At 28.6% G+C, this 16,312-nt stretch overlaps 1 protein-coding gene across 5 annotated transcripts in view; it reads right to left on the bottom strand.

Annotated features, from left to right (window-relative positions):
• Positions 1-16,312, bottom strand: part of LanA (laminin subunit alpha) — a 136,831-nt gene that overhangs the window by 14,037 nt on the left and 106,482 nt on the right. For all 5 annotated transcript variants that reach the window (XM_016064242.4, XM_087153522.1, XM_071184348.2 and 2 more), the window contains exons 43-52: positions 14,298-14,505; positions 12,125-12,310; positions 11,161-11,315; positions 9,452-9,634; positions 8,400-8,530; positions 5,936-6,083; positions 3,383-3,670; positions 2,660-2,815; positions 1,590-1,699; positions 544-661 (exon numbers count right to left, since the gene is read on the bottom strand). In XM_016064242.4, the coding sequence (XP_015919728.3) occupies positions 544-661; positions 1,590-1,699; positions 2,660-2,815; positions 3,383-3,670; positions 5,936-6,083; positions 8,400-8,530; positions 9,452-9,634; positions 11,161-11,315; positions 12,125-12,310; positions 14,298-14,505 (1,683 nt within the window). The remainder of the gene's footprint in view (positions 1-543; positions 662-1,589; positions 1,700-2,659; positions 2,816-3,382; positions 3,671-5,935; positions 6,084-8,399; positions 8,531-9,451; positions 9,635-11,160; positions 11,316-12,124; positions 12,311-14,297; positions 14,506-16,312) is intronic.

Here is a 16,312-nt window from a genome sequence, read left to right as displayed (position 1 = left end):
GTGCATTGAAAAAGGTCAGTTTTAGCATTATTGATAGTCGTCCTAACGACTCCCCTTAAAAAAAAATTATAATAAATTTTAACTTTTCTTCTTAAAAAGCAAACTTATAAAAAATTCTATTCACATTTTATTTTGAGATACATCATGACTTACATAGTTTTAAATTTATATATTTTTAATGCAATAAATAATATGTAATTTAAAAAAAATATTCAAAGAAGTCTCTAACACGATTAGAATCTCAAATTTATCAGTAACTATTATATAAAATAACTATGCCCTAAGGTCTATACCCCCCTCCCCTAAAATAAAAGAACACTGTGATCTCAATTAAGTCCATGCTTCAAAATTAAAAAAAAAAATGGAATAAAAATTTCAAAATCAGGCTATATACCTTCATGCTTTAGCTGTTTGTAAGTGTTAATTTTTAATTACGACCCTACATATGGCTCAAACATTTTGTTTTAGTATGTGTATAGATAATTTAATAAATATTTGAATTGAACCAACAATTTGGTAATTAAAAGAAGGGAAGAAAAATACCGTGACAGGGCATCCATTCACAACTCCCAGAGCTTCTTCATTTTGATTGAGGTTTATATTTGTGGCACCAATCTGCAGATCCATGATACACCCTTCAAATCCAGTACTGCTCACTCCACTGAAACACATACATTCTACTATCAATACTCATTTATTCTTTGAACCTTTTTGCTCCAGAAATAAGAATTTTATTAGGAGGACATACCAAGTATTATTTATGTAAATTGTAATCTATTTTTGGAATAGGAAAGTATTTTAAGGTCAGCATTGCCAAGAAAACATTTACTGTATTATTGGTACTGAGAGAGAACATCTTGGACTTTCAACATTATCATTCATTTTTAAACTGATTTCTGATTACTAATGGAACCTGAAATTGGTTCAAAATTTTCTTTGTCAAGCACATGAAATTAGAAGTGGAAAACCCGGTTTTCTGCACATAAAATAAAACAAAATAGAAGTTTGAACTAAAGAATAAAACCAAGGAGTGTCAAGGCATACTGTGGCCATCTCAGTGTTCTTGGTGCCCTGGAGTACAGGAGCAGTTGTTCCGGTTGGGTGGCCAGCCAAACAAGTATAACGTTAGTGTTTAGTCACTAAGCATGTTTGGTACTCATTTTATCAAACCGCTGAAGGGATGAAAGGTGGAGTCAGCCATACCTGGCCTGAAGATAAAAACTAGTACCTAGGCGAAGTGCTACCACTCAGCCACTGGACGTTCATCCATAAATGAAACATTTCTGGTAGCTCAGATTAGTTTCCACTAAAGCAGTTCCACAACACATATTTCAGGAATATTCATTAAAAAATGTTGTTGTAATTCATTTACGTCGCACTAGAGCTGCACAATGGGCTATTGGCGACGGTCTGGGAAACATCCCTGAGGATGATCCGTCATTAAAAAGGAATTCATAAATTAATAATTAAGAAACAAAATCAAAATATGATAACCAGGCATTTCACAGAAGCGTAATAATAATAATGTAAAAAAAATATTTATTGGAAGAAATTGAACTTCCAAAATTTCTTTTGTCAGCATCACTTACGGGTAAGAATGGGTGCTGCGTGGGTATCCTCCGATGAACATCTGATTAGTGAAGGAGAGAGTGTTCTCATTGCCTGGAGATGATCCTTTCCCTACTTCAACTTCATCTACCTAAACCAACAACAGATTTTGTTTTTAAAATAAAAAACAGAAATAAAATACACTTCTAATAACGTGTAAAAAGAGCTATGTATTATTTATACAATAGAGGAAAAGAAAAATTTTACACTAGAATATTTCTTACGCTTTTTTGTACATAAATATAACACTGTAACTGCCTTCCACTTCATTTACATATTTAAGATTCCTTCTTTTTAATGAAAATATATACTACTATGAGTACAAGAACAACATTCAGAATTATGTTTAAAAAAAATATATTATAAGATCAAAACTTTAATCAGAGAATTATTCCCTCGCCCCTCATCATTCCATTCTCACCTAATTGGATTTATTGAAAGAAAATAATCGAGGCAGCCTTGCCCTGTATTAGGCTGCAGTGCATTTGAAGAAGAAAAAAAATATTCATATATTATTATCTTTTATTTAAAAAACTCATTTACACCACTAGTTTAAATTTAAACATTTTTTTCCTAATTTAAATATTAACAAGCCAAAGCTAACTTGTTTAGATGCATTCCAGTCTAATCTTGGCCAAACTGCTCCCCACCATTGAGGTATAAGTTATTTCTTATTCTCTTGTAACTCTTGATTTTGGTTTGTTATGGATGTCTCAGTTTTATATATTCAATGAGGAAAATAAATGAAAAACCATGGCAAATTTAATTTCTGCAGTTCTAGGATCAAATATAAAGGCAAAAAAAAAATCTCTATAAAAAAAATATAGGACCACCTTTTAAGTGACGGGTCGCAAAATAAATTGCTAAAGTTCAACAAATATGATTCTAGAATTTCATGTAAAAATGTCAATTAGCTCCATTTAACTTATGAACAAAGAAAAACATTTTTGATTTATTATATTTTAAACAATACCAAAGTTTGAAATAAAATGAAGTTCTTTTCAACAGTTATATCACTTCAAATCTTATTTGGGGTGTATTAAATAATTACTTTGAGAACAGCATTTTTATCAAAGCGGGAGGCATCAAGGGAGTGCCATTTTCCATCATTATATGTCTCTTCTGATGTAATGGAAAGAGGTCCACTTCCTAGATCGTACGCCAAGTGGATGTGTCCATCTACCATGTCTACAGCAAAGTACTCTTTCTATAAAAGAATCACTATTAAAAGAATCTTGACGACATGATGTTTTTATGTACTGAATGTATCACAAATAAATATCTAGATTAAAAAGTAAACTCTTGAAATACAAGATATTTCAATTTTCTTATACGCTACCTATGCTATTATAAATATCAGTTAAGCTAGATTGATTCACTCAAAAGCAACATCAACAAATGTAAAACAAACTCTCTGGACTCAAAAGTTCAATTTTCACCTTCAGTAAATATAGATGCGTGACCAAGTAGTTTGGATTAGATTCAGTCCTAAAGCAGTTCGTTAAAAAAGTGACGAAATTTCAAAGTTCTCATTAGATAAACGATTTCTTTCTTAGATGTTTGTAGGCAATATTAATGATTACACCAACCAGTGATTTAAAAAAACAACTGGCACTTTACTTTAAAAACCATTAGCATCTAAATGAATAATAAACCTGCTTCGACTTTTCGAACGAATCGTGTCGATTTTAATGGGTGCTTTATGGCCAAACATTCCACCTACTTTCATGAACTTTAAATAAAATAATAATGGTGTTATTTCAAAAGAACTTACATTCTTTCCAATCAGGAACAACAATCCATGTTGAGCATAGGTCTTGAACTGAAGTTTAATAACAGATGTCTTGGCAAACTTGTGCTTCTTGCTCGGAAGAATGGCATAACCGGCCCCGTTGAAGCGAAGACCGTTGGAAGGCTGCAAAACAGTGAGTTCTGTTCTTTCAGCGCAACCTTCAAAATTGTTTTCTGCCCACACAAAGTCCCACAGCCCTACAGGAGTGTCTCCAAACTGCACATCTTCGATGCATCCATCAAAGTGAAAGTTTTGCAACGTATCAGGAAGCTGTTAGAGATAAAAATAATTATTAATAAATATTTGAGAAGGTTAAGGAGGGTCTGAAGTTTTTGGTGATCAATTTTAAATTTTTTTTTTTTCATTTTAAAATCTTTTCATCATCTGTAATTTATTTATTTTTAAATGAGTGATTAGATTTTATTTACCAAGTTGTAATTCTAATGGTTACTTAAAATAATTATTTCATTACAGCAGACATTATTTTAAGTATTGAAGTCAGACACATGGAATCAGATCCTCAAAATCTGGAAAACATAATCTTGCTTTTGTAAAGCCATTAGTAAAGCTGAAATTTTAAAATTTGGGTTCTCTTAATGTGCAGATAAAAAATTTGTATTTTGTCATATAAAATTACATTCTTTAAAATTATATAAAAGTTTGTATGTCTTACAATTCAAAATTATTTGACTGTTATTAAATAAAATAACAATTATTTTTTGCATAGAATTATCTTTGGATATAAAAATTTTATAATTGTGTGTAAAAATTTTCCGATTCACTTAAAAAGCCAGATATGAAATAAGACATAAAAAGTAAAATTAACAAATTCGGGGTCCAAACTTCCGTTAACTCTCCTGACCAAACTATTAGGATCATATTTCCTAGATTGCAGCTATCCTCTATATTTTTGGGGTCAGGAATAATAATTTGTCAAAAAAAGGTTCATTAATAGAAAATAAATTTTTGTTACTTAAAATATCAACTTCAGTTTCAAATTAGCATTTTGAACCATTAAGATTGAGTCAGAGTATGTGACTGAAAATTAGATCATTATAGACTGAAAATTATTCAGGAAATTCTTTCTTTTTTTTGCACACTGTACAAATTATAAATGCAATCATTCTGACTAATAATGACATAAAATTAACTTTGAAAAAAAAATGTAGGTTGCATGCAATAATTTTTTTAATTTGCTTCAAATTATGAAAGTTTAAAATCGGCTGAATTTTTTTTAATGTTTTTATTACTTATTATAATAATTCATATGGATTCATTGGTTTATTTTTTTATGGGCATCAAATTAAATTATAAAGATTGTCACTTAGATTAAAAGTTCATTAATGGTTAAAAGTTCGTAGTTTACAATTGTACTTAAATAGATTTTTACAAGTTATAATTATAAAATAAAGAAAGTATTAAAGAGGCTTATTTTAAAACATTGTCTACGAGTCGAATGTTTAGCTGAGGTGTAACCCAGATTCAAGTCTATTTAGAAAGGGTTTAAATGAACAAAAGAGGAAAGGAAAAATGTATAAATACCTACAATGATTTTGATTAATTTGAGTTACAATATAAAAGTCACAAATATTAAGTAAAACTTCACTTAAAGATTATCCAACAATGAAAATTTTTTTAAAAGACAGAACGTATGCTCTAGAAGAAGATGGCCTATAACAGGATCTTCTATATTAGACACTTCTCCATTTTTTGGAATTTTTTTAAATTTTATCTTGTATTCAAATGCATTAAAAAAAAATTTCTTCTTATTATTATTAAATGTACTTGAGTAATGAAAATTATACTACTCATAAAGAACTTGCGCTTTTTAATAGTGCTAATTTTTTGTCAAACATCTTAGATACATACAAATATGCAGTTATTATTTAAAAACATAGCATAAAAATTATTAAGTTTGGAATTTTAATAGATATTGAAATTTTTGATCAGCTTTACAATTGTTAATACAGAAAAATATAATTGTTTTGATAGATTAAAATACCAGAATTGAGTTATAAAGAGTTTATAATATTAAAGACAGTATAAAATTTTTCAATCGCATAATACTAATAACAACTGGAATTATACTTAACTACGTAACCAATACATAATCCTGAAAGCAGACTATCTAATGTTTAAGGACAAGACGTTTGATAATTGCAAAAGTTCTGGGGGATATCCCCAAAAATAAACAGCTCTCACCAGTTAAATTGTCACCCTTTATATCATCATCAATTATAATAAAATTGAGTTTAAAACTAGAATTGTGAAAAAAAATAGGGAATTCAATAAGTAAATTTGCAACTTGGACATAAATTGTACTAAAGGGGTATGGACGTAAATAGTTCGACTTTGTTTCGTGAAGGAAATCACAATTTTAAGCATAATTCACTTTAGAGTTACTAAATTATGTAGAAAAAAATCTAAAAAATTGATATTAATGCATGAAGAATTTTTTTAAAATATAATTTCTATAATTATTAAATACAAAATTTCTGTTAAGTTTATAGAAATAAATATTAAATAAAGACTTGCTTTTGGATTTTCTTTAATTCCCCCAATGAAGAATTTGGATACTTTAGGGTCTAAGTTGAAGACACTGTATGTTCCAGGCAGGAATCCTTCAACAACAGAATCTTCTTCTTTGTCAGTCCTCACAGTTATGGAGCATGTTTTTCCAGTTCTATTCATATAAAAAACCTTTTTTTTTATCAACGTCTATACTTTAAAACTCAATCATCAACAGTTAATTCATAAATTATCTGTTAAATCTTGACATAAAATTTTAAATTACTATTGAATTTGCATATTTTGCATATTGCATATTTTGTTTTGTATAAATGCTCGTACAATAATTTTTTAAACACGTTTTTTAAATCTTTTATTCCCTCAAAATATTGTGAAATGTTTAAGAAAATGTAATGTTACTTAATGTAATATTACTTTGTGAAATGTTTAAGAAATTCATGTTTTGACTTTTTTCTAAACATGCGAAAGATTAAATGATTCAAACTTTAAACGATATTCATAAATTAGTATACATAGTGCAATTTGTAAAATATTAGTTATAAGTAATTGTATTTTTAACATGTCAAAGAACAGCTTATCCAGTAATTCGTAAGAAAAGAAATTTTCAGAAAAAAAAGAAATTATACGCATCATATAGTAAATAAAAAAAGTTTCATGTAAATAAATTATGTAACTCCCCCATTTTAACAGTAAGGGTTTGAAAAAAGTTGTGTTCTGGTGTTATTTCGATAAATTTTTTAAGAGTAAATTTCCTGCAATACTGAAAGTAAGAGATTTAACCTGACATATTTATCTATTTGTAAAACATGTTCAGTATTGAATTAAAATTTATAAAAAAACAAATTGTGAGTAAAATTAGCTATCATTTGTTACTCCACAAAAATTCACGGAACTAAGGCCAGAATATAATTTTTAATTTATACTGTTAAAATCGTATTTTTTTTTTTTTTTAATGATAGTGGAATCTTACTCCTAAAAAATTCCTTAAAATAATGCCAGAGAATAAGTTTTTTAAAATTTAACTGTTAACCTAAAAACAACTCATCAATTTTTATTTAATCTAATAACGAGGGAAAAGAAATTTCGCAATCTAGAAAAATTTGCAGGTCAAAATTATACTTTTTACGTAAGTCAGTTTAAAAAAATGATTCAGTAAAAGAAAATATTGATGCCAATATTCAGAATGGGTACAGTGTTGTACAACATCACCCTGAATTACATTTTAATTACATCACTCATAACTCATCAGAATTATTTATCGTTAATTTTTGTATAATAAAGAAAATTAACTCAAATGCTTTTTCAACAATGAAAAATGGTCTGAAGCTTCTACTACTTTATAAAATTTTAAAATGATAAAATAAAGGAGACATTTTATCCTAAAAAAACAATATTTCAAATTACGATAAAACTTACAATTCCAAAGAGGATATGCCTCATCACAGTTCAAACTACAAGTCACCATTTTTCCGTCTAGCTTCCAGTTTTATTTTGCTTCATTTTATAACCGTCGTTGAGTAACCAACACAATTGTAAGCTTACGGCTACCAATGTTCAATTCCGCAGCTTTGTAATTCCGAAACCAACCCGGAATACAAGGAAACTCTTGGATCAAGTATAGGAATAAACTAGCTTTCGTGGAGGACTTATTGATGGAACTAACTCATATTTGCAATACATGGAAAGAAAAACCACGGAAACTTCCTGCAGTTAGCCCGATGGCAAGGGGATTCTAACCCAGGATCCATCTACCACTGAGGATATTTTACGTCAGCACTATGGTTTGTGCGAGACAGGAACATAATTCGAATCAACCAGTGACCCCTGGGATTCGAACTTGGAGCACTTCATTGGGGGATAAATGCTCTATAACCTAAGCCACTGTTGCTCCTTCCTGTTTCATTGAAATATCCTCATAGAGGCATTTAATTGAAATCTTTTCTTTACACTAATAATATTGTACAATGTGCATTCCATTATTTAATACAAGGCTGAATCATGACAGCAAATTTACAAAAAACAAAATATTAACTAGCTTTTACTGAAAACATTAAATTGAATCATTTTTGAAATAACCATTTTCAGGACGGTTAAAAGTCTCAGAGAAAGAAAATCCACAACTTTTCTAGGCTGACTTTATTGAACTTTGCTGATATTGCAATCAGTGGCATAAATTTATTACTTTTTCAGTTTCATATAAAATGTATAACAAAGCACCTATACCTCAATATAATTGAAAATAAAAAATTTAGATTTAAAAAAAAAATATTTCAAGAGCAACTGATTTATAAAATAGATTTTTATGTACCTCAAATTAACTCACTTTCCCAGACTTTCTGAGCATTTTTGTGAATTTCCTATATTTTTCTAGAGTGATAAAATTTTCAGATATTATTCTCTGTAGTTAGTAGGTATTGATGGCAGAAAAATCATTTAAAAAACTTTAGTGATACCAGAAGAGAGAACATACCTTTCAATGATGACTTGATGCCACCTGCCATCTGAAACATATGTTCCATGATTGATTATTTCAGATCCTGATCCAATGTCCATTATCAATACCAGTAGACCCGCTCTGATTTCTAAGGCTAAATAGTCATCCTATGTGAAATAACTCACACTTATTGATGTCATATATTTCTATTGAACAAATAGTAAAACAATCTTTCGAAAAGTAAAACAGTCTTTTATTTTTATTAAATCAATGATTTAATTTTATGGATGGTTAATTTAGCTAATATCAGATAAAGAATAAGTATTTCTTTAAGGAAAAAAAAGTAATGGTAGAAACTAAAAGTGAATAATGTTTGGCATTATGTATTATAATAGTTGTGGTTTATTTTATTAGTGTATATATATATATATACACACACATATATATATATTTATATATGATTAGTATGCTTGTTACTGTGAATACAAGATTAGCCATTTAAATATTTTTCATGTGCGAAATTTTTTTTTGCATTTTAATGAATGTAATTTAAACATGTTTCACTGAAAATAAACTAAATTTCATAAAATTATTTCTATGTTTGGCCTAAGCTGGTTTAAATAGATTGGATAATTATGCTATTAATAAAATTAGATTGAAATCACTTCTTTAAAAAAAAATTGCTTTAACAAAATTTTTATTTTTATTTTTAGAAAGAGTATCTTTCACTTGGGAAGGAAGAAACCTATTTCTTTGAGGACTCTTTTTTGTATTGTACATTCCACTACTTACCATCCCTGACACAAAACAATAGATAAATAAAATGAACAAATAAATGATGCTATTTTTCATACTTTATTTGTGTAAACATATTTCAATGTGATTATTTTGTTCTTTGCACTCTATCATTCGAACGAAGTCCCTCCCTCCTCGACACACAACTGGACTGAAGATAAATTAGTAACCCAAAAACTACCTTTTCATCTCAATAAATACAAATAACACTGAATTCTATTAAACAGTTGACTATTGTAGTTTAATGAGAATAGGGAAGGAAAGAAATTTAAAACATTAGAGGTTTGACTTACAGTGATAACATTCTTCATGCGATTGTGTGCACCTTTCTCATTTCCAATGAATGCCAACAATCCATATCGCTCTGTTGTTTTGAAATACAAAGAGAGGTGGGTGTAGGTGGCTGCCTTTTGCAGACCTTCAGGATTCCTTAGCTGCAAAGTGGTGTTCTCAAAGAACTGCACGCCCAGTTTTATCTGGAAAAAATATGTCAATATAGAAGAAATCATTACCTTATACTGATTGTTCAATCACTTGCGTAATCAATGTTGTTGCAGAAGACCATTGTTAAGGAGCTATTCGAACATACAACAAACTAGCGTTTGTAATAATCGTTTATTTTTGCTGACAAGGGGTGGAAGAGGTATGTGAAATGCATTGAAGAAGTAATGTAAGACACCATTTTAAAAACTTTTAAATTCAAAAGAAAAGAAAAATTCATGATAAAAAATTTTTTGAACAAAAACCAATCTCATTTTTCAGTCATCACTAACGAATGCACGAGGACAGTCTTTAGTTACAAAACAGCGGTGCTGCTTCCCAATCCAGAGAGAGTATATAAAGACTTTACTAATTGATGTTTGTTGCAATTCTTTTGTTAACTATTCGCTAGCATGTTATTCTGTTAAACTTATGTTTTAGTGTTGGATTATTAAATATAGTTTTAAGTCATCATGATTCTTCCTTGAGGATGCACACAATATAACAATTATGCTTGAAAAAACTTTGAGTTTGAAATAGAAGTTAAGTTTGAAGAAAGAAAATGTAGAAAAAACATTTCTTCTAGGGAGTTTCAGAGGTTAAGATTTTAAACCACTAAAAGAAAACATAAAAAATTTGTAAATAATATTTTTCTAAAAAATTTATGAAATTAATTCAATTATAAATCATGTTTTTTTTACAAAGTTGCAAAGTTAGAAAGTTGTGTAGTTATCCAAAACTAAGAAATTGGCCACACAATTTTCAAGCAACAAAACTTCAAAAATAGTTCTTTTCATTTTAAACTTTCATTCATTTAAAACTATTCAAATAATTTGATTCAATTTTAGATTTTGTCATTTAATATTACACACTTTGAATAGAAAAATTGATTGATGAAAGTTTAAACCAAAAAACAATCCAAAATGAAAATTCATAAAAGTTGAAATTTTCGCAAGTGTTAGAAGAACATTTTTAACAACCTAATAATAAATTCTATTAATGTAAGTTTATTGTAAATAAATTCTTTTATATTGAATGCATAATCCTTTTTGTGTTTATTTTAAAAATAAAATTATCATTGCTGTATTTAGACTTATTGTCAACTATAATATACAAACATCGTTATTAGTACTTATTCTAATGTTCCATGACTTAATGTTTTAGAATACTATTAAAGAATTTATAATTTTTTTACTTTTTAGAACATATTTGTTTCTGAGCTTGTGATTTCGAAAACTCGTTATCCCGAGATATTTTGAACGTCCCTTCAACTTTGAGATACAGAGAGTATACTCTATTATATTTTCGATCTTATATGAATTACATAAGAATTTTGAACTATGCATTTGAACAATTCTTGTTCTCAGAGCTAATTTCATTTCCCAATAATAGTTAAGTTTTTTTATAAGTATTTTTAATGCAGAATTTTTTTATTTGCATGATAATACAGAACTGCATATTTCTTTGCTTCTATTTCTCAACATTAATTTTCTGGACCAACTAAAAATTTTACAAGCATTACCCTATTAGCCTGTGTTCGTGCAACGGCTATCTTCTGTTGTAGTTTGGCCAACTTTTCGGACACGTCAGTTCCAATAATCTTCAGAGCAGACTTTCTCTTTCCGACCCTCTCTGCCAGAACATTCGTTTCAGGCAAGATGGAGGACACTCGATCAGCTGGAAAACAAGTAATTATCAAACAGGGAATAATCATCTACCCGAGTACTATAGGGCAAAACTAACGGTCACCACCGGCCAAAGTGACTAAACATAACAAAGGGCGATTGATAATGTGTTATTAGTTTGGACATTTTTTTGTCAAAAATCCAACACTTGTGTATTTTATTAATATTTTTTTTAATAAATATGGAATTATGAATATTTTATAATACAGTACAGAACCCGTTATCCGGAAATCAGAAAACCGGAAAACCAAATAACCGGAACGAAATTCGATACATTTTCCCGCCATTTTTGAAAAAACAAATGTTTTTCTCCTCATAAGATTTCAAGATTTTTCTTTCTTTTTTGAGAGATGTTAACCTTACCATCATTTTGGAAACAATCATTAGTGTATTACTTCATTGTTTTTTCTTCTTTTCAAGATTATTTCCAAATATATTTTTTTAGTTGAATTTGACAATAAAAAAAAGGCTTTTTGTAGCGATTCAGAAAACCGGAAAAATCAGTTATCCGGAATAGCGATGGTCCCGATCGTTCCGGATAATCGGTTCCCTACTGTATTATGAAAATTACTTTATTTTAAATGCTTGTTTCTCAAAATTTTTCTTCATTTTAGAAATAAAACTTTTAATGTTAACCATATTTTAATCGTTTAAAATTTTCTATCCAGAAACGAAATTTTCAATTTTGCCCTATAACGAGTACACAAAAGTAACCTTTTACCTGGCATTAGAAAATTTATTTGGACTGGACTATTGGGTCAATTTTTGGATTGTTTGGATTTGAAATTAAGAAATACTTACCATAACTGTGCCCAGCTTTAATGGCTTGTTTAGCTTCTTCAACATCTTTTGGTATCTGGTGAGCTCTTTTCTCATCCTTAGGAAGGTTATCAGTTAGGCTCTCTAGTTTTTTGATGGCTTTCTCTCCTAATTCATCAGCAATAGCAGAGTTATTGGCAGCTACTTCAGCCAATACTCCCAACGAATCTAATGAAAAATTTACCATGCTGTTATCGCCTGAATAATACATACAGGGTGTTTTGTAATAATCGCCATTAATATATATTTTTAGAATTCTGATCAAAAATGAAGTAAAAAAGGCATATACATTATGGATCACAAATCAGTGGGGGAACAAAACTAAAACACAATTGAAATTTAGCAAAACAGTAGTGGAAAAATTTGGATTGAAAATATCAAAAACTTTTGATTCCCAGAAAGAAAAAAAAGAAGGCAATTGTTAGAATCATCTCTAAGTTTGGTCAAACAATAATTTTCATCCAACTTTTTTCAAAAATTGATTTGGCAGATTTTGGTCAAATTTTTTAAATAATTTGCATTCCCTATTGTGTACATTTTCCCCTTCATTTTTCACAAAGATTTTAAAAATGTATATTAACTGTTCTGATTGCGAAATACCCTGCACAACTCAGCATACTTCAGACGCATGAATAGATGAAATGGTAGATTTTTAGCAAATTACGCAAAATTAGAAGGTTCCAGCTATTTTGGCTATTCTTATGAATACTTGGGATGAATTTTAAATTTTATTCACAATGCTAAGGTCAACACAGTTCACATGAAAAGAAAGTTTGAAAATTTGGAAGTTAAAATCTGAATGAAAAAAGGATCTATTTAGAAAGTTCACTTTAAATAAATTGCTCAAATGTAAAGTGGTAAGAATTGCAAACCACAATTCTGATGTGGAACAATAAATGATGTCAAAAAGTATGCACCACATTATTTGAATAAAAACTACACATAGGCAAATTCATGACACTGGATGTGCCATGAGGAATAATATGGGCAGAATTACTTGCTTCAAGTCACACTATAAACAAGAGAGGCTAGATTGGACCCACAAGTACATGGATACAAATTGATTAATGTGCTGCGCAGCAAGGGTGCTATTAATGTGCTGAAAGCAAAATGTTTTAAACATCAGTAGCCAGATATATTTCATACACTACAGGATTTAGGATTCATTAGTTTAGCATTTTTCATTTCGTCAAATCTTGATTGACAGTTAAGGTACACAACTAACTGTCAGAGATATATTAGGTGGGTCAAAGACCAAAGTGGTTTTTACAACAGAAGAATACCAGCATATATAAAACTTCACAACAATGGCCCTTATTTAGTCCTAACCAAAAACTCATGAAATCTGGGGTATGGTTACAAAAGTTGTATCTAGGAAAAGAAATCTGTACTTAGTATGTAATAGTACTGGAATGGAACATTAAAAAATCATGGTAAAATATCCAGAATCAATGTAAAGTTTTGTATTTTAAATCAAAAATCATTATTGAAAATTAAAAAATTTTGAAGTTAGTTTTAAAAAAAATTCCACATCAGTTATGGCAATTTTACATTTCATTTTCTCTGAATAAATATTGACAAACTTTAGTAGTGTTTAAAATTGGAAAAAAATGTGAATTATGATTTTTTCTAAATTGTATTTTTTAGTAATTATACTTTTTTTTCCCTTTAGGTGCATTTTTCCATAAATTTAACACACTTTCGGTAAACTCATAGCAAAAAAATATACATTATTTAAGAATTTATAGAAAAATTTTGTGTGTACCCAAAAAACTTGTAGCACGCTGTAAAAAACAATAGTTACTCGTCATATTTTTGATTTCATTTTTTATAAAGTTTTCAAAAATACTGCAGACACTATCCTGGTTACTACTGATTCTAACCAATATCTTCCAAACATTTCAGTTAAAGATTACTTTGTCAGAGGTAGGGAATTAGTAAAAATTTGAAAACAAAACAGCAAATTTAATAATTTGAAATTTAATACTGTTGCTTTTCAATAGAAATGTAAAACTTTATATCAGTTAAGATGATTTTAGACTTAAATGTTTTCTACAATATGAACATGCTGCATCCATTTTTTATGTATGCAATCTTCTCATGGTGCACACTAAACATAAAAAATAAAAATCCTTATAATTATAAACAAACATACAAAGTGGTAATTTCTCCAAATCCTTTTTTATAGCATCTAAACCCTTTTCTGTTTTCCCATTTTGGTAACCAATCAGAAGAACTCCTTCTCTTGCTTTCTGCAACTGTGGTTTCAAAGAAGTGACCTCTCGATCCAGAAGAAAAGCCGAATCTATTAACTGATTGGTAGCGTCTTTCGAACCTGTAGTCTTGCCTAAAACTCCATCAGACTGCAAAAACAAACCCTCATTATTCATCAGAAATATTTACTTCACATTTTTCAAAGGAAACAAAAGGTTAAATTAAAGCAATGCTATAGTTACTGGTCAGAAGGCATACTGTTTAAAAATTGGGAAAAATCAGATATAGAACAACTGAATACTCATGTATCATGGAAAGGATGATGGGCGATTCCATGATGTTGAATGTAAAAAATAAATTTAAATTTCCTAGAACAACTACATTAATAAACTGTAAATTAAATTTAATACTAGTAAATTTGTATATAAGATACTTGTTACACAAAATTCTGTAAAAAAAAGAAAGAAAACAATTTATTTTATAAAATCAAACAATAAGCTCAAATTAAATGGTTTAGACAGCTGGTGTAACATCTAAATCACACATAAAAAAAATGATTTGTTCAAATTATTTCGTCTAAATTCTGCGAGTTAGTTAAATGTTAACCAAATTAAATTTTAAATTTGACTATAGGCTTTTAGAAAGTTCTTGAAAATCTAATCTGTCATTAATTAGAAATTATTTATCTTGATGACAGGATTTTTAGTATGGTTAATGTAAAGATGCTTTACATTGACCAGACATAAAAAGAAGTAATTATTCATTTACAAAAAATATTCAATATTTAGAAAAGTAAAATAGATTATACTAATGAGCGATAGAAACTTGCTTTAAATCAAAATTTTTATTTTATTAGCTTTCATTTTATTTGCTCAGTACAATTAATTATGAATTTCTTGGTCAGATGTAAAATATCTAAAGTACCTCATATTAATTCTTGTAAAAAATAAAAACCCGCCAGTAACTAACTTTAAGAGAAATAAATTTCTTAGTTAAATTTAATATTTCTAAATTTTCCACTTTTTTCCTTAAACACATTCATGCTGTATCTATCATTAAAAGTGGTCATAGATAAAAATAAATTAAAAGTTAAATTTTTCTATTTCAGCAATTGTTTTAATTTTAAAATAAGTTTATTTCAATTAACAATGTGTTATTTGTCAGGAAAAGATTTTCTATTTTGTAGAAAAATAGTCTACATTTTGCTACCGCACGATATGTTTTATCAACACAAACTTCCAAAAAGAATTTTGTTTTGGGCTAGGCAGGATAGTCAGCAAAAGTGTTAAAATGGTACTTTGTTTGCTTATAAAATATTTATTTTGAGATTTTCCTCATCAGATTGACCTAAAGGTTGATGAAAATTCTCAGAGCTTAATATTTCCCCTAAAATATTAGGCTTTGTTTTTTTCTGAACTTTTTGGTTAGAAATTTTCCCCAAATTATAAGCGCTCTTTTTTCTTATTTTCAATAATTTTTTCTTTAACAAAGAAAAAATAATCATTTGATTTTACAGGATTCTTGAATAAACTATGTGTTTAAAATAACAGAAATCAAAATATATTGATATGGTAGTAATATTTTATTAAGCTAAATTTAAGGTCCCACTCAAGTGTAAGGAATTAAATCAAAAAATTTACAAATTGATACATAAATTTATGCTATATTTAACATGATAACATATATATTATGTTAACGTAACCTTTTCTTTTTAGACAGTCAGTTGAGGAATTTAAAGAGAAGTAAAATAGTCGCGACTCTCTCACTCATAAACAGTTAAATGTATAGAGGACTATTCTCATCCAAAAAAAGTTATAATGAATAATAGTCATGGAAGCTGCAGATAATTTGCTAAGAAAATTTAACTTTGATTTTATCTTTATAGATTACCCCTTTTCAGTGACAGATATGGTATAACCACCTGAACTCCATTGGCAATTAACGTGTTAAACTGCC

Source organism: Parasteatoda tepidariorum, chromosome 10, assembly GCF_982258835.1.
Source record: "Parasteatoda tepidariorum strain Cologne lab strain chromosome 10, Ptep-v5.0, whole genome shotgun sequence".
NCBI lineage: Eukaryota > Metazoa > Arthropoda > Arachnida > Araneae > Theridiidae > Parasteatoda > Parasteatoda tepidariorum.
This window is presented reverse-complemented; position numbering and strand designations above follow the sequence as displayed.